Below are 20,223 nucleotides of genomic sequence, written 5' to 3'. Positions count from 1 at the left end.
AGAGTGCCAATGGTCCATTACTTAAAGACTGATCATTCTGCTTTATGATAAAGACAAAATCATTTGGTGTTCAGTGCTCAGAATGCACCATGCCACAACCCGAGAACAGTCACAGATGCCTCGTTTTACACAAGGAAACCTATAAAATCATTACTGTGATTTAAAGCGATCAAAACCATGTGTCGCTCTGGCTTCAGAAAGAGATAGAAGACTACTTCACATTTCTGTCAGTGCATTTTAATTAACGCGATGTGTGATAAAGGCTAATGTCACTGCGCTGGAGTATGAATTCTACACTGTAGAGTTGCTAACAGTTAATGGTCTGCAGTTTTGACACACAGGTTGCAGGATCCCACTTCATATAACTGGGTTCGGTTACATACACCACTGTTCAAAACATGAATCTATATAATTTTTTTGTTTTTGCTCACCAAGGTTGCATTAATTTGATCAAAAACACAGTAAAATAGCAATAGTGTAAAACATTACAATTTAAAATACCTAGATGTAAAATGTAACTAATTTCTGCAATGGCAAATTTTCAGCATCATTACTCCAGTCTGCAGTGTTACATGACTCTGTGAAACTTCAGTGAAACCATGATAAAAAAAAAGAATAATGAATAGAATAGAAAGTCTAAAATAATTATTTTCAATTGAAATATTTTTGCAATGCTATAAATGTCTTTATGGACACTCCTGATCAATTTTAGCATCCTTGCTGAATAAAATCACTAATTAATTAACTTTTGAATGGCCGTGTAATTCACAAGTTAAGGTAAAAATGTTTGTGTGGTTATTACATGTGCTCCGACACATTAGCTGTGGTGCTCTCATGCGGAGGATGCCAGAGCTCACAACATTTCTCATTCAGATTTCTTTCTTTCATTATCCATATTAATAAGCAGCAAAAGTAAAAAGAACTTCACTCACCCAGAGCTGATTTGACTAAACTATGCTTATCTCTCTCATCAGTTACACAATCAGTGATGCGCACAATATCAGTCCTATCAAACCGTGATAAACGTATAAGCGAGGTTTACAGTATAACGTCTGCTATAGTTTATCATCTGTTGTAACGTTGTGAAAACTCAATTCTACAAGTAAAAAACAAATCATCCGGCTGATAAAACACATGGGGAGAGAAGGTCAAGGTCTGAAGTTCATAGTCCACCGCTCCCCTTAAAGATAAAACACTTGCAAATGTCGGGGGCTGAAAAGTAACAAATTATTAACAAGGGTTTGATGCATGGCTATCATAAACAACTGTTTGAAAGCTCCATTTCTGTGTACAGCAGTAACCTGATTGTGAAACTCTGTAATACGGCTGAACTGAATCTCATCCCTTGACTGTGATATGTCGTTGGTAAATGGCCTTTAGAGAGCACTATCCCTTTAAGCCATTAACATTCTCTATAAAACTTCTCTAGTAAAAATGACAGCTGCAGCCCGCTCACAAAAGGGGCAAAAAGCATCCGGGAAGAAACCTAAAACTACCCTGTCATTACAACAACAAAAAAAACTTGTATGGGTTTAAGAGGTAAACAGCCCCCCAGCCCCCCAATCAAAGCTCTTTAAATCTCCCAGAACCACCTTTGTTCCTGAATTACGGCTGACAGAGGAATGCACCCCCCTCAACTATGGTCACTTTCTCATTAAGACCATGAACTTAACTGAAGCAGGCGAAAAAAAGAAAAAACAGTCCTCCTGTCACTCAAAAGCGCCTACTCCCAACCCTTAAAAAAAATATTTTATATAACAAATGGTCTTTAAAAACCATGGACAAACCCATCTACATCTTGTGGATCCACTCACTTAATAATCTACAGATAAACAGAAAGTGATTTCAAAAAGCAGAATACTTTTTTATGTTTTTATGATGCTACACAAGCTTTTAGTCCCTAGTACCTTCCCCTGTAATTTCCATAAAAGGTTTCATTATATCTTCATTAAAAAAACTGACAAATATGAGGTAGGCTATTTAGCACCTGTGCCTAGGGCTGGTGAAAAAGTTAATAAACTCAACCTGTTCTGCATGCTTTACAAAGAACAGAAACATCAGGAGTATATCTAGCACAATTATTTGAAAAGCGTTTGTAAATGTAAGGAATCATTCATGTTTAAATGATTATGTGTCTGAATTCAGCAGGCCAGAACTGAGCGTCTGCTCCTTGACACTCAACACAGAAATAGAACTCCATTTGCAAGCGGCCACATGCTTTGTGTTGAAAATCTTAATGATTTTTTTTCTTTCTTTTTTTTTTTTTCTTTTTATGATAAGCTTTTTATAACAAGCTACATATGCTTAGAAGCTTATAATCAGATCAATATTTTTAGGATTTAAATTTATATATATATATATATATATATATATATATATATATATATATATATATATATAATTATTCAAGGTTAAATGTTATTTAAAAATAGTATTTCTTATTTTTTTTATTACATTTAAAAAAATGACTAAATGTTTTTGTAATTATATAAAAATATATATTTTGTAAATATTTATGTATTTTTTTTATTTTTTTATTTAGGGTTAAATATTATTAAAAATATATATAATTATTTAGGGTTTAAAGTTAACTGAGCTTTTCATTGTTAAAAGGGTTCATACATTCTATTATTTTATGAATTGCATAAAATATTATCATGGTTAATGACATTAAAATATTTTCACCAAATCTTTTTAAAGACAAGGACTTACAACCATTACTTAATTCTCCTAAAGTGCAGATTATGTGAAGGATAAAGCAAAGGGCGCCATTAAGAACTATTTATTAACAAACCTTTGTTACTATTAAAATAGATGCCTACTGAAAAATCGAACTATAAAGCCACAAATTAAATCCAGCTTTTACATCCAAATTTCCCAGCATTAAAAGCCACACAAAGCCCAAACATACTTTAACAACTAGTCTATTATGTTGCTTAACTCTGTGATTTTTCTGGTCCTGTTTTGGGAATATTCGGGGGGTTTCAGGAAACCCGGCATTCCTGCTGTCTCTCATCTCAGTGAACCAGTCGGGTGATGATGTACTTCAAGGGGTAACACGATTCCTGCATGAAAGAGCTACAGCCACAATAACAGTCCTGCCTATATTCCTGAGTGAAAATGCAGAGCATGCTGGTTATTCTTACAGTATGCGGGCCTCTGCGTGTGAACTAAATCATGTGTGAATGATCAACTTATCTCCATGCATATATGCATAAGAATGTAATGTGTATCATTTACTGAAGTACATGTTCATTTACCAAATCACATTCTTGCATGAGTAATAAGCATGTTTAAGATGTATAAGACAAAGCCAGGTTATTAATTATTTTGAGCCTTTATCTAAATCTCTTGCCTATTAGTCTATTTTTGGCATCACTCAGATATCACATTATCTCTACAGCTGCAAACTGCACTATGATTTCATAATCACACACTGACCGCTGGAATTTAAGGGGCTATGATCTTTTACAAAACAAAACAAATAAAATAATGAAAATCATATCTACTTTTTACTTGTAATGATTTAAGCTCTGTTCATTAAAGTATTTTTATCTTACCACGTGAGTGCCTTGAAAGTGCTTAATCTACATAAACGCATACTATTTTTTGAAGAATATCTGGACACTCATTTCAACAAAGTGAATGATTCTTTCAAGATGCCTTTCTGTCCTTAATAAATCCCGTCAGTCTCAGATCCCATTCACTTACACAGAAAAGAACAGCCAAATTCACAAATCTGCCTTTTGTGTTACACAGACAAAACGTCATACAGGTTTGAAACAGGATGAGTAAATAAAAACTAATTTCATTTCTTGGTGAACTATTCCTTTAATATGATGGACTATCATCTTATGGAAACCACACCTACAGTACATTTCGCCTCAGCCGTCGATTAAATAAAGGACATTTTTGAACTAGAACTGAATGTTCCCCGGACACCTAGTGGTGTTTTTATTAAATCTGGTTACTCTAAATAGATTTCGAAAGATATCGTATTGCTCTGCGATGACTTCTGTCACTTTCCTCCGTATACTACTCACGGAAAACGCCAAAGTTTGTCCAAGTTCACTTATATCAACTGTTATCGCATACACAAACGGTTCTCGCGTGATTATTTGAGAACAAAGTACAAGGTAACCGGATTAAAAAAAAAAAAAAAAATATTATATATATATATATATATGCATGTATGGACAAACAATAAAATTCGCTGTAGCTAATAACGCTTTTCTTCTTTCAATGACAAAAGCTGTTTGCGATTTAACGTTAATGAATTCTTACAGACGTCCGATGCCTTCAAACTAATGTCCATTTCAATTTTAGACTGATGCGCGATGTTGCTTTGCATTATAAATAAGAAAAATCACCCACACATATGCACACACGTCTGCATTTTTTCTGTATTCCAGCCAGGAAAGTGAAAGAAATGATGCACAAGCTTCAACTCTGCAGCACCGGAGTCAGAGCACAACACTATTAATATGTCAAATGATACCGCATATCAAGAATTAAACATCTTATGAGTAAGCACGATACTGAATGAGGTGGCACTCTCGAGCGCGTGCCATCGCTTTTGCACGCCCAACTTTTGTGTTTACCATTAGTTTGATTTATAAACAAATGTCCTGATCCACACCATGCACTAGACTGCTGTGAACTTATTGATTATAATTGCATTAGTCTCCATTCGCCACGAAGGTAATCCTCCAATACAGCCCGAGTCGATAATGAGCGAATAAAGCAATGCCAAGTTACGTTAGTTTTTTTTTTAACGTTCATGTTTTTTTCCCTCACGCTGGACTAAAAAGTAAATCATAAAACTCTCTCTTGCATACCAAAAAAACTCGAGTGGAAAAATAAACATCTTTCAGCAGTCTGAGGGTAAACTTACCCAATGACAAGAAAGGTTTGGTTTCCATGTCTGGTCGGTTAGCTCATGCCAGCTGTCGTGCGCGTTTAAGCTTTCGGTATCCCCCTCTGATGACAGTACAACACGGCTCCACGCGGTAAAAGTAAAAAGCTTCGCGATAATGTCAAATGTTCACTTTATGGCACTACTTCTGTTGTTCACGCTTCTGCTCGGCTCGGTCTACAACTCTCCAGTCCACACTACTGCAAAGGGACCCAGCGAAGGGGACTCCCACTGACGCTAACGCAGCACATTTAGCAACGACGCTTGGGGAACGTTAACCCCTCCTGCGCCGCTCTGCCTACAGCCATAGAGGGGGTTAAGAAGAAAATGAAAGTGTTTCCTTGAATAAAGAGCATTGCTTGCACATGTGGTAAACAAAGAGCCTCTAAAGTGAGCACATGTTGCCATTAATGAATTACCAGCCTGTCATTAAAAATGACTAAGATTTATAGCAGTAATTAAAGATACAGACAGATAGATAGAAATATTATATATATATATATATATATATATATATATATATATATATATATATATATATATATATACATACATACATACAGTTTTATAAAATAAATAACACATTACCTTTATAATAATTATTTCACATTTATGAATTTATGTTTATAATTTATGACAATGACTGTTTTCTATCAGTGATAATTTTTCGACTGCATTATTTTTATCCTATGGCTTTTACTTAAATCTTTGCTCTTAGATTATATTAAATATTTGTTTATTTTATTTTATTTTTTTAACTTTCCACTCTAGGGGATACATTAGGAGCTTAGTAATAATATGTAAACAGGTCATGGATATCATACAATATGTGTATGTTTCCAATATTGATTGATTGATTGATTGATTTATTACCTGATGAAAGTTGTGTTGTACTGCTCTTGTTTTCTTGAGTATGAGGAAATTGATGAAACCGTGCTGTATAAATACTGCTCTTTTTGCATGCATTTAGAAGTACACTATGCACACAGCCTCAACATGCCATTCATATCCATGCAATATCTCTCAATAAATAAAAAAATCAATCAATGTGTCTTTTCGAGGCTATTCAGAATTTGCTGCTGGGGAACAGGCCTTGCAGACAGTTTTCTATAACAGCATGCAGCACTACAGGATCCATATTAGCCCATAGAGAACTAGGTAATTTCTCCAATATTACACCCCAGTCAATTGGATACCATCGCGTAGCTTTATCATTACTTCACACGGCTGCCTTAGCTTGCCTGGGTTGTGTCCACTGAATTGTGAATATCACACACATGGAAGAGGCTTTTGGTGATGTATATAAGAATCTCTAGCAGCGTGAGTAACCGCGGGCTAAGAAGAGATGTTGCATACAGAAGCCGAATACTTCAGGGGCACGGCAGAAGTTTTTTTGCAAAGCTCTCTTATTTTGTTCATGCAGATAAATGTATATATACATGCAGTCCCGGAGCCATCCTGGGGGCCTACGAAAACACTGCATCACTCGCTGAGCGTTTGAAGGTGTTCGCCACAGTTCGGCTGGGGGAATGATTCATAATTAATGCAGCGCACTGCGCATTAGAGATCAAAGCCGTTTGTCTATGCTGTGGAATAAACCTAAAGCAGCCGTGACTGGGCTCAGATGATTGTGCATTGATGTGAGGGACACTGGTGTGAGTTTTTTCCCCTTCACACCCTCTGGGTGTCACACAGACTAACAGTCTCACCACTGGGTAGTCCGAACAGCAATGGCAGATTTTGTTCATAGCAGACTTTCACACTCACCATGGACTTCAAGATGACTTGATGTGCAGGTTACAATCAAGATTCTCAGATTGTGACAAGTGTTTACGAGCTGCACAGCAAAGGGTGATCTATATTCAGAAAGAGCAATGTGGCTGTAGTTATGGTCACTCTGTGTACTGTACAAATTATATGTTGATGTATGTTATGGCACAAAAGCCATGAATGCTGCTGAATCTATTTATCAATGATGAGCCATGGGACACACATATACAGATGCATGTGTGAAATCATATCCGGTCTACATAACAGTGTTTAAATTAATGAATTAATAAATAAATTGAAGCAGAACAATAGCATAAATTATATTTATTATCTGACTCACAACTCGCATTTAACGTTTCATACACAGAGGCACAGCAGGAGGAGGATTTTTGCATAATACCACTCCAGAAACGGCGCAAGGAATCTCAAGCTTGACCAGTGAATATAATTTGTATTATTTCACTGTTATTTTACATAGATGTAAGAACGATAATCAAGAATGCACTGGAAATATCAGTGGCAACATAGCAAGTGTATGTGAAATTGGCCCTCTGCGTGTGCGGTCATGTCTCTGAACAAGAGCAAATTGAAAGCACCTCCGTGCATCGCACAGCTGAGGTGATGACACATTCAGTAGCAAAAAAGATTTTGTTTGAATGGCACTGTGATAGATAAGAAAATGTCAAAACAAGTGACATTTATTTTAAAGGCCCCGTTCCTCGTGATCCCATGTTTTAAACTTTAGTTAGTGTGTAATGTTGTTGTTAGAGTATAAATAATATCTGTAAAATTCTAAAGCTCAAAGTTCAATGCCAAGCGAGATATTTTATTTAACAGAATTCGCCTACAACGAACTACCCGTTTAAAATACATCCCTCTAATTCCTGCAGTAATGACGTCACTAAAACAGTTTTTTGACTAACCTCCGCCCACAGGAATACACAAAAAAGGGGGCGTGGCCTTGTTGCGCTACGGCGGAGAATAGGAAGAGTTGCGTTTGTGTTTGTCGCCATGTCGTCGAAACCCTGTTATTTTCATCTCGAAGTCCAATCACCTTTGTTTGGGCTTCCCCGGGACGCTGTACTTGGAGATTAATGGTTACAATTTATGTTTAACGATTAATAATATTTAGTTAGCCCGCTGTAGTTTAATGAAGCCAAGTACAGTAAGAAGGTTTTGTTAAAGTACCAAAATGGACAAAAATGATAATTATAATAATCCAGTATTCCTAAACTGCAGTACCACCGACTTGCCCTGTGCGCTACCATGAGGGATATTGTGATGTATGACTGACCACTGTAGAGGTCCTCTGGCTTGCTGATTATAGAGTGTAAGCACTCTGCCGTGGTTCAGATGGATGTTTAGCCTACGGCTCACTCTATGTAATCTAAGACAGACACAACACACTCTTTTAAACGCCTCAATCAGCCGCTCTCTCATCTGCCCGCGAGACCTTGCTATTTAATCCTTTTCTTTAGCCTTGATTAATGGCTGTTTGACCCCTGACCTTCCCACATATAAATCTCCAAAGGGTGTTTTGGGTCTCTCTGGGCTTCTCACTTCAAGACCAATTCTCTCTCACCATCTTCACGTGCAAGTGTTTATAATGGGGCATCTCTATTGGATTCTTCACATTTGAATAATGCGTCCAGGCCTCGGGGGGACATCGGCGTGACGACCTCCGCCGAGGTAACAGTGACAGTTTCTCTTTCAGGTCTCAAACGTGGTGATAAATGGAACACGGCCCTTTGGGTCCCCATTGTGCTCCAGCGTTTACAACACGCTCATCCATGATGGCTGTTTGCACTGATGCCATTCTGCTGTTACTATGGGGACCTGGTTCTTCACAGCACGAGATTCATAAGGAAATATCAATCTTTTCCTAACCTACGTAAAAGGGACGAGATGAAGCCTGGAGATGTTGGATTATAACTGTGAATCCTTTTTTCTATCTGGAACAAAACTGATTTGCACGGATTCCAGATATCAAGAAATTCAATCCCAGGCTGATCACACACACATACCAGTGAGGCTTACTGATGTGAGCGGACCTATACAAAACCGTAGTAAAGGGTGGGTAGAGGAAGAGCCTAGAGGCCTTAATAAGAAAGAAGAAGGGTGAAAAACTGGACTTCTCCCCCTTTTTAGCCCAAGGGATGATCAGTGGTCAGCGGCAAAGCAGAATGGGTCAAATTCCTCACATACAGGGGTCATAGTGCTTTTTGAAGACATTGCAAAAGATAAGGAATGAGGAACTTGACATGCACACTGGACAATGAAAAAAAAAATATTGCATTAGACAACAGAAAAGTTTGGGTTGGTAAGAATATTTCCTTTTTTTTTTTTTTTTGTTAAATCTCTCATGCACACCAAGTTTGCATTTATTTGATGTAAAAACAGTAATATGTTATTAATAAATGTTATTACTATTTCAAGTAACTGGTTTCTATTTCAATATATTTGAAAATATAATGTGTTCCTGTGATGGCAAAGCTGAATTTTCAGCAGTCATTACATTACAGTCAGAGTCACATGATCTCTCAGAAATTATTCTAATGTGCTGTTATGCTGCTCAAACACATTTCTCTTTTTTTAACAGCAATTTCGATCAGTTTATTATAATATTAAACCAACTGTGATTTATTCAGAAGAAACATAGCACTATAATCTTTTTGCAGGCTTTATATTATAAAACACTAAATATACTGTTCAACATAAAGACAAAACAATAAAATTCAATTCAGCCATAAAAGTTCTAGCATGATTTCTTGGCAGATGCCACTTTAATTTGACATTTTTGATCTGATGCAATGAAATTAATACATTTTTAAGTATGAATGAAATCCATGTTGTGGTCAGTGTACACATATACAGCACGGAGATGTATCTCTATACAGAATTACTGATTAAGAAGTTAACAAAAATGTGCAACAGAAGCCTGATTTAAACATTTAGGATAATCTCTCAATTCAAATATAGAGGCTTTGCATATTAGATCTCACAGTAAAGTACATCAGAATGACTGACAACCACATGAAGCGTCCAATGTGTGGTCAGAGAATCAATATGCAGATTGAGAAGATTTTAGCATGTGGAAAAATACCCAGATTGCTCTAATACCACTGAAAGTGAAGAGACCGTTTAGACAGCTTCACAGTGATGGGGGCTTTCATTCAAACTGGAATCCGTTTGAAACGGTAGATTTATCTCGTGATCGTGCAGCGGAGATGACAAGACGATGGAAAGCAGCTGAACTGAGAGGAGAAGAGATGAAATGATGGCCCTACAGCTCAATATTTTCATAGGCAATTAGAGTCCACTGCTCTGAGGGCAGTTATCAATATTGAGGCATTACATCACAATCGCTCTGCTGCTGGAGCGAGTGAGGACTCCACTGCAGGGATCCACCAGAATGCTGGCATACATCAAGCTTTAAATCCCATTACACAGATATTGGCTACATTCAAATTGGCACTGTGATAAATATGTGACATCTCGGTTTATTGCCAAGGCAAAGAAATGGGAATCATTTTCTCCTCAGAGTCCGACACTCTCCAGTGCTGAATAGATGCTGTTTTCACCCAGAAAGAGGGAACTTTCACTGGGAGGCAAGAAAATATACCAGGGAGCCTGAAATGTAGCAAGCCAAAATTCTGTTTATTAATGGGAAATATAAAGTGACCATGATAAAGAATAAATATTCGTAATAAATCCAACAAACAAAAATATGTTCTAGGAACTTTTTGCTAAAAAAAAAACAATGAAAAATGTATAAATAATATTTACGTGTACATTCTGAGAACATAATTTTGAAAAATTTGAGAGAACCTTGCCAGAACATTAGCCAACGTTCTGATAACAACAGGGAATGTGCTTTTCGTGGGTTGCATTAGTCAATAGGTGTATGAATTTTTGAAGGCTAGCAACATTTGTTTAATAGATAAAATTGTTCCACTTAGGAATAATGTTTAAAATTCTCTCAATTGGTGGTGTAGCTAGCATTAGCAATGTAGCTAACCTTAGTCCGAGTCGATACATGCGCCCAAAATTGGCTTTTTACACACTGCACAATATTATATAAATATGGCAGAGCAATTAACTCAGATTTCTATAGTTCTATCTTCTCCACAGAAGACAGAACAGCTAGTTTCCATGTGATGTCCGCAATTTTATTTTTTTGTTATGCTTGTATCACATTGTAAATACAAAAGTCTCAAACTATAACAACTGCATCATTTGGGTAATCACAGCATACATCTCACTGCATTTTGTGTATAAAGACTACAGACTACAAAATAACAGAATTGTTCATATATACACAAAAAAGGACAGACTTCGTGGCTCTGAGATCCTTTAGAGGGCATGGAGGCAACATACGTTTTCCCTGAATGATTTATTTTCATCTCTGCTGGGGGAGAGCTGAGCTCTGCTGGACTTCAGCTGGGAAAACACAATCCACTGAGAGAGGCGCTCTTGAGTACACAACAGTCACATCATTGAATCACTATGGGGCTCGCTGCTAATGGGCTTCCCTGGGCGACAGATCCGGAGAGTGATGATGTAATTAAAGGATTCTGAACAAACCCAACTGAATTCTCAAGAAGTGCTTCATTACAAATAATCTTGGTCCTTGATTTGTTTACCCCAGATGCTTATTTGAATGACCGAATGCTGCTTGCCATTGTCATCACAATGCTAAAAAGCACAAGTTTAAAATACTTGGAATTCTCTTAATACTAAAAAAAAAAAAAAAAAAAAAAAAAAACATTTTGAAACTGTGATGCTGCTAATCAAATAAAAAATATGCACATTTGATGGACATGAAAATACGCTCGCTCGTGCAGACATAATTATTCTTTTGATTAAGAAGAGACTAGAAAACACGGTCCATTTGCTGTATTAAGCAACTCTTGCCAAAGGACATATTATTATCTAATATGAATTAAAACCAATATTTTCATCTAAGCGCATGTCTGCGTCCAGTGCCAGATTAATGCTATTATGATGAACTGAAATCTGATACTTATATGTCTAGTTGCCGACCAAACTGACAAAAACCTCCGTACATGAAACCTTTTTAAATTTTGTCATTTTGTTTAAAATATCCCAAAGGTTATCATTTGTGTGTGTGTGTGTGTCCGTCTCAAGCCACTTTTCTATTGTGATTAATAACTCTTCACAGCATGTTCTCTCTTGTTGAGTCTCTCTCACTCTCTTTATCTACCTCTGGTCAACCGCCACGGTGAAAGCAGCTGCCACGGCCAAATCTTGCAACCATAAATCTGGACACTTCCTTCAACTGTCTCCCACTTCAAGGGGAAGCCTGAACTGTTGCAAACATCATTAACCCTTTTCCTCTCCATCCGCAAATCTATGTCCTATCCTACATTTAAAAAAAACCTGCTGGAAAACTTAAAAGAAGAGGAGGGCTGAAAAGACAGCAAGACAGTAAGGAAGAGAGAAAAGAAGTTTTCTCGAACCCCTCCCATCGGTTCTTTCCATAGGAAAAACTTCAGATTTAAGAGCAGCAGGGCTCTAGACAATTTCGCATATTCTGTTTCCTAAATACCACAAATGATGTCATTCTTTAAGAATGTGAACTTACACACCCCTTCTTCACCTTCATAGATATGAAAAGAAGTCAGCATATCAACATCTCTATTTATTTTCAGAAAATCTGTGAATGTTATTCTTTAAAGCCAATTGTTTGTATCTACTGCATAATATGACATATTTCAGAGTAAAAAATTTTGTTATGCAAAATTAAATTTTTAGAACAAAAATGGATTTGTTTATGAAAAATAGATGAAAGTGCAGTTGCAAGTGGTGTTTTTTATATTTTTTAGAAATCACAAAAGTTATTAAGATATCTTCAAAACTTCTTGAATTACAGGCATGCAAACTTTGGAGAATAAACTTGAAAAGTGCTTTTTTCCATTTTTGAATGGTCACCACTGGCATTTTATGCATCAAAGTTATTACTAAATACTAAAGTCATTAGATTTTGCTAATAGACCTACCAATCTCTGTGTAAAATAAGTATTGTGAAGCTGCCATCTTTCAAAAGTCGTTTTAACCCCCTGTAATTTAGCTCCGAATCTCAGGTGAAAATTTTAAATTTGACCCCCTCTCTACAAAATAGTGGAATACTCAGTGAAAATATGTCTTTGATATGTAATATTTTAGCTTTCATCGCTATATCTTTCTTTAGAAGAAATAATAACAAAATCCAAAATTTGAGAAAGGGAAGTTTCTGAAATTTGGTTGATTTGACACAGAATGACTTCTTTACAATATTATCAAAATAACATCTCTTAAGACTTCTGTTGGCCATATCAAAATAGGTGACATTACACAGCAACTCCACAAGGCATTGGCCCAAAAGCATACGTTTCTTCTGAAACAAACCATGCCTTTCTTTACAATAGCAGAGAACTTTTCAAAGGTTTTCCATGCACAGACGACTCCTGTCCCAGAATGCCAATTTGCAGCTTGAGGAGCATATTTAGATGGGGAGGAGGTTGGTGCCTGAGAGGCTTGGAATAGAGATGTGTTGTCATTGAAACGCCCAAATGCATCTGTGAAATCTGAGATGAAAGAAAAGAGTCTCTGTCAATCATATCCCAGTCCTGCCATGAACTTGAGCACAGCTCTTCAGAAAACCCAGCCTTCTACCTCTCGGTTTAAGAGCATATGCCTTTTTTCCCCAGATATTCTTGATCTCATTTGGGCCATTTAAGAATTCATGCAACCTGAAAGGGTTTTCTGAGGTAATTTCAACATCTTGCTACAGAATAAAGCCAATGTATAGCAAACAGTAGATCACCAAAAGGACTAAATAGCTATTACATAAATCTATGATGCTTTATGATACTGAATATAAGAGAAGAGAAGGATATCACATAATATATGCCCATCTGAGCTCATACTGAGGCTGCCAGTTTAAACATATGATAAATTGTACTACAAAAATATGCTCCCTCAAGACATGCTCTGACAGATGCTTTTTCGGCTTCTACTCAGTGGTTTTGGATCCTGAAGCAAATGGAGCCAACTATATTGCTGAAAATCTGCATATTTAAGGTCTTGGCAGCAGTTATGCTGTCATCCCATCTGAGAATTCAATCAGGTGACATTCAGCAGGGTCTGTTTATATGTCTCTGTCACCTTGCGTTTGCTCAAACTAAAACAATGATGTCATGTTTTTTCCCGCTATATTCTTGCAAGGATGTCGGGAAAACTCGCCTGACTTCATCATTTCCCTCTCGGCACCTGCCGTTTCTCTCACCCAAAACTGTGTTCGGAGGTGTCTGCGGTCATTACGTCACACAAACATAGTTCAAATCAAAATATAACCACCACTGGTGGTGGCACCTGAAAATATGGTTTAATAGTGCAGCCTCAACCTGATGGGACCACGACCCAGAAAAAGAGTAAGATAAACCAGCCCACAGAAAAATAAATGACAAGCAGGGAAAAAAGACAAAATAAAGCTCCTCATTCAAATCATATTTAACATGGATCTTATGTCTCGACACGCTTGCTTAGCAGAGAGAAGCTGAGCTTCTAAAGCAAGTGACAGCGAGATGGCTTAATATGACTGATTCCCTCTGTTGTGTTAATGTGATTCAGCTCTGGCTTGCCAGCAAACACAAAAGGAAGTGTGAAAACGCTAAGGCGATGTAGAGTTCCCCTTGCGCCGATCACAAACCAGTTTGGCTGTTCATTGAGCTGTCAAAAAGATGACCACAGTTGAGCAATGAGGAGCTGTGGTACAGAATAGTTCACCACAAAATGAAGATTGTGATTCCTTACCATTTTTAAATCTGTGGAATGACATAAGGGTTAGTAAATGATGACAGAATTTCATTTTTGGTAGAACTGTCCATTTAACATTGTGTGTTTAGTGGACCTACCATGACTAACGACAGGTGTGTTGTCTCAATGAGCAGTGCCAATCTGAGGACCCCATGCTAACAGAAGCAGCTGACTGTGTGCATTTTAAAGCAGGTGTATTACAAGAGTGTATCTAATGTTTAGATGGTGAAGAGTGATGAGTGGGATGGATAAGAGTGACACAATAACACAGCAAACTCCACCTGCCACTGAAGAGCACTGCATCTGCTCAACATTTGCATCTCCCTGAGCTCCAACCGCCTTCACAAGATGTGAGGATACTGAAACACAAATATAAACACAAAACACATTCCTCCAGGAAATCGACTCCAAATCACTACTCTATCTTTGGATTAGAACAAAAAACAAATGTTAAATGAAATGTTTAACAGATGGCAAAACAAAACACTAAATGCTTAACAGACAGCAAAACAAAAGAAACAAAAGAAACAAAATACACGAAAAAATCTGCAGAAGCACAAACCTGCCAGGAAAAACACGAAGGTTTGATAGAAGCAAAACATGACATGTTTTAAAAATGGCAAACAAAAATGTACTAACACAAAATGTTTAACAGATGGTGAAACGAAAATTGCTGATAAAAACAGTAAATGCTTAACACACAGTATACTGCAAAAACATAAAAAATACTTAAAAAATGGAAAACCACTAACCGCCTGCAAAAAAATCAATAAAAAATGTTTTAAGATCGGAAGATGACAGAAACAAACTGTTGGGTAGATGCATAAAAAAATGTTCACAAAATATTATGAGAAAGAGAGTCTTAGAAACGGCAAAACACAAGCCGTCTGCAAAAACATGAAAAGTTTTACAGACTGCAAACAAAAATGGGCATAAAACAACAACAACAACAAAAAAAAAAAACAATGTTTGACTGAAAGGAAAAACTTAACTCACAGAAAAAACACAAATCGCCTGCAAAAACAACCCATTTGGTAGACACAAAATACAAAATGTTTAAAAAGCTGCAAAACACAAACTGCCTGCAAAAACATAAAATATTTTGCAGACAGGAAAATGTGAATTGTCAGCAAAAACATAATCCATTTAGGGGGTGGCAAAACAAATCATTAACAACACTAAATGTTTAGACTACAAAATAAAAATAAACGGCAAAAACGTTTAACAGACCTTGAAAAGTTTAACAAAAAATGTTTTACAACTTCAGCACAGACAAATTCATGTGATGAGTTAACACTGCCTTTGCACTTATAACACATAATGCGATAGTCAAACAGTTTTTATTATTATAATTTTAAAGAAGCCTTTTACAGTATGACTCTTTTTAGCTCTAGAGGGAGAGGAAGAGCCATGACTTCAAAGAGAGCTCATCCATCAGGCTTCCTGGTGTCGACACATACCTGCACTTATGTACAGTGGATGTCTTTTGAATAACAGCACACAGCTGAAATTCAAAAGCAAAAGACTTCAAAAAAGCTGCCAATCATTCTTTCCCTCATTTGTCCCCTCAAACCCCTGCCTACGTAACAGATTTTGAATGGGTGGTATCGTTGGCTATCTGATTTTCCTTTGGAGGGGCCCCTGTGCATTTTTCCTTTCTCATTCATACTCTCCTTCTTTTTTTCTGGGATTCTGCCATTTTGTTAGACTTGTAGAGGGAGTCATAGGCGGGCCAACTTTTTAACGCAGCGGGTCAGGGGCAGGTCAGCATGTAGAAACCCCCATGATGATCTTCTAGGGGCAGGAGAACCTCTTCAGTCCACCCTCTACACCCAAAGCCACTTCTGCTCTGCCATTCCACCGAAAAATACTGGCCTTTCTGCCCTCCCAGCGCTGGGGGTCATGCCTCTATTTGGGGAGACACTTGGCCCACTGCAGGGGGTCAGCTATCCTTTACAAGGAGTCTTGTCATGTGACTAATATGCCGATCTCACTGACAAGAACTGATGGGTGGCCACAAGACCAGACTCCAAAGGCGATCTAATAAGACATCTGACTAGCTCTCCGGCTCTATAATGTCACTTCAGGAGAACAAGCCGCCTCCATCAAGACTTCAAGTGAAACAACTGTGACTCAAGTTGCAAGAAAAATCACTCGGGTATTAGCATAAACCCTCACTGATAAAAAAGAGGCAGGCTGTTTTAGCGAAGAGCTCGCTCGCCTTTTGAAATACCTCAGCTCCCGCCATGCCCAGTGCAGATTCCCATTACTCACCGTGGCTGGATGTATATGAACAAAAAGACACTTGGTGAATGGGCAAAATTACCCCTGATGAAACATTAACAAGACTGGCAGTCCTGCTGAGGGGGGATTTTGTTCTCTCAAAGACACAGTGATCAGGATCGATCCAGCCTTCAATTAATCTTTAAGACAAGCTTACAGGGATTTCAATAACTACTGAGCTCTGCCACCAAAGACATTCCCACACTACGTGACTGAAAGAGGCAGCAGGGCCACTCGCTGTTCATTCAGTGAATCAGTATAGTAAGCAGGCAGCAGATGACCTGCGGATGTGGGCATCTATTTACTGGAAAAGTCATCAGAAAGGAGACAAAGAATGGGAAAAATGTTACAGGTCTAACTGGAGAAGAAATGTACAGACTGAAAAAAATGGAATTTAGAATCAAATACACTGAAACTCATTAAAGGAAACTATAGTTCCGTATAAACTTGTTAAAACTTGTGCACAGAGACCTAAATCTAAGATATTACAGGTGAGAAATGGGTATAATTTATCCTGAATAACTATGTTCTACCACTCATGAGAAAAAATTGGACCCCCAGTCATCAAACAAATAGGATTTGCCCTGCAGCAATGGAAATCCAAGCAGCAGAACCAGGCTAATAGATAAATTATGATCAAACACAGGAAGCAGGAGTATTATTTTCAGGAACAGTTTAGGTGAACACTGAAGGTATTTTGAAACCAATGGACTTTATGATTAATGTTCAAATCGGCCAGTTTACCAGTCTAAGCAGCTTCAAAATACACATTTTACACCATTTTTTTTTTACAGACACAAAAATGTACTTGTTCTATTGTTTTGTGTAAGTTAAGTAAAATTATTATGATTACAGACTAACCCTAACTCAAATCATAAAACGCTCTATATGCAGTAGAATATACAGTATATATATATATATATATATGTTTTTATACAATAAGAAATGCACAACTGTAATGAAGGTTTTGGTATTTCACAATTTCTCCTTTTTCATGGGTTGAAATGATGATTGGGCTCCAAAAGCATTGAGAAACCCTAAATAAAAAAAGCCTATCCATTTCCTTCCATGTAAAAATGTCAATTTACCCCTTGGTTTCTCTTGATCATTTACACAGTTACAAACTGTGGCCTTCTTAACTATTGTCTTTCAGAGAATAAAGAACGCAGCTCTACAACTTATTTAATATATAATATTATAAGCACTTTTGAAACTGGATTCTTTGTTCATATGCCCTCAAAGCTAATGAATAAATAGGATAAAATGGAAATGTGATACATACAGAGGCTTAGTCACTATACCAAGGGACGATAATGTATGCTGTGGGATTTTTGGACAGAAGTAATCACATTTACCACAGTAGAGCAGAACAGCAGACCAGAGGAATTTCTATCCAGTGTCCCTTTTGCTTTGTTCAGGGCTCAATTGAATGTGGGGCTGTTTGAAGGACAAACCATATAGAGCTGTTCCATTTACATTCACTCTCTCTGTCACATGGGTTTTTTGTTTTCAATCGGTCTATTGTTTTTGGCCCGAGTTGCATGCAGCACAAATGATCAAGCATGGAGGAGAAATAATTCCATGTGATTTTTGGAGTAGAGGAGATGTTTCTTTTTCTCTTTAAGTTACACAGTATATCCCCAGGGATCAGTTGCCAGAGTGCAAAATCACATGTATACACAGAATATTCCATCCTGGTGTTACAAAGTCCACAGAAAGTCTGGATCATATGAATGAGTTCTGCATGTAGAGTGGGGCTCATCACAGTGGGAGAAACAGATCAGCCAGACTCAGACGGTTTACAGCCACATCACTTATGTGTGAGAAAATGTAAAAACTCACCTACCTCAACATTTTGAATGCTATTATAATCATTGTATTGTTGTAGAATGTCCTGTTTCTGTCTCTTTCTGAAAACATAAAACTCTGCATTCACTGAATTACATCACTTCAGTTGGTTTTCCGACTTGGCAATATCAGAAGCAATCGATCATTCATATTTCCCTGCTTCCATCAATCCCGCAGCCTGAAAAAAGAGTCAATGTCGTCAGTTTTTAGTACTGCAGAGTGCTCCTTAATGACCATGTCCATTTACCATCCTCCACTGTGAATTACACAAGCACAACTTGTTGTGGAAGAGGAGGTGTTGGGTGGCCATAATTCACCAGACTCTGGCCCCTCCAACCTTGCTCAGCAGGAAGAATGACAGCAACTTGGTTTGTCAGTGGTTCTGTGCATAATTACGGCCAAGATTAATGGTTTACTCACGTCTACACCATAATGCCCAGATCAATTTTTCTCAGTGATGAACGAGGGTTGCGATGGCACCCTGTCATCGCCGGTATGCCTAAGGACAGGGGCTGTAAATCTCTCGCTCAAAGTCACCCTCCAATTTCACAAAGCATGAGAGCGATGCTCGTTACTAGTCCTGGCACTCCCACAGAACCCCAGGGCATGCCTACCAGTCCTCTGGAGGACCTGTTTCCTTCACACTAAGGGATTAAAGACATCTGCAAATTGCAAAGCTTGTCAAATATTATTAAAAGCACAACACAAGACACAGCTGTTCACATGGCCCTCCTCCTCTTTAATGTATCGTTTTTTAGTAGAAACTGAGTTAAGAACATCACACTAACTGATGGATAACTATTCTCATTTCCTGTAAAACATCTTAGATTTTTTTTAACCCATAAGCTTTGCCTACTGTGTGCAATTGCCCTTTCAAATTTTTCAGACAAATATAGTTACCTCACTCCTGTGATGTTCCAAACCCATAAGATTTTCTTTCTTCTGTGGAAAACAAAAAGAAAAGTTTTGAATAATGTACTGGTGACTACTTTCCATGCAACTACATTGGATGAAGGGCTTTCAAGCTTCAAAAGGACCACAGGGTGAATTGACTTTCCTTGAAAGAGACTTTGACTGAATTCAAGTACCAAATCAGCTTGATTCATGAACAAATCATTTAGCATTTCCCAAAAGCATAGTTTGCCTTAGATCACAGAGACCACTGGTGCCAGTGGTTTCTACGATGTACTTTGGCGTAAAATGCTTTTCGCAAATGCATGCCAGACGAGTTATATGTACTTAATCAAATGATTCATGAATCAGTGAGTCTACTTTTCCTATGAACTCTATTCAATCTCCAAGGACGGAGAAGGTTAAGAAGGTAAAGGTAAAATTTTAGATTGTCCATCACACAAAGCTATCATATAACTTCAGATGATTGGTATACAGCATGGGCCACTTTTAAATTTTGTAGCCTTTTGTGTTCTAATGAAAAAAAGAAAAAATTAACAACAGGATGAAGAGTAAATAATGTTACTGTTCCTTTAAAATACATAATACTTAAGAACGCACCTCTTTATTTCATTTTTATTTCATTGGAGATCAGGTTCAGAGGGTGTAGACATGGGAAGGGGATGTGTTGTTGTTGT

At 37.4% G+C, this 20,223-nt stretch overlaps 1 protein-coding gene across 4 annotated transcripts in view; it reads right to left on the bottom strand.

The window, feature by feature from the left end:
- Positions 1-20,223, bottom strand: part of LOC127941792 (retinoic acid receptor RXR-alpha-A-like) — a 128,865-nt gene that overhangs the window by 87,545 nt on the left and 21,097 nt on the right. Inside the window, exon 1 of one of the 4 annotated variants that reach the window (XM_052537203.1) lies at positions 4,895-5,158. The exons of 2 other annotated variants lie outside the window; for them this stretch is intronic. In XM_052537203.1, the coding sequence (XP_052393163.1) occupies positions 4,895-4,922 (28 nt within the window). In that variant the 5' untranslated portion in view covers positions 4,923-5,158. Of the gene's footprint in view, positions 1-932; positions 1,509-4,894; positions 5,159-20,223 lie in introns of those variants that run through there. One more of the 4 variants, XM_052537205.1, reaches the window with a different exon arrangement.

This window comes from Carassius gibelio, chromosome A21, assembly GCF_023724105.1.
Source record: "Carassius gibelio isolate Cgi1373 ecotype wild population from Czech Republic chromosome A21, carGib1.2-hapl.c, whole genome shotgun sequence".
Classification (NCBI taxonomy): Eukaryota; Metazoa; Chordata; class Actinopteri; order Cypriniformes; family Cyprinidae; genus Carassius; species Carassius gibelio.
This window is presented reverse-complemented; position numbering and strand designations above follow the sequence as displayed.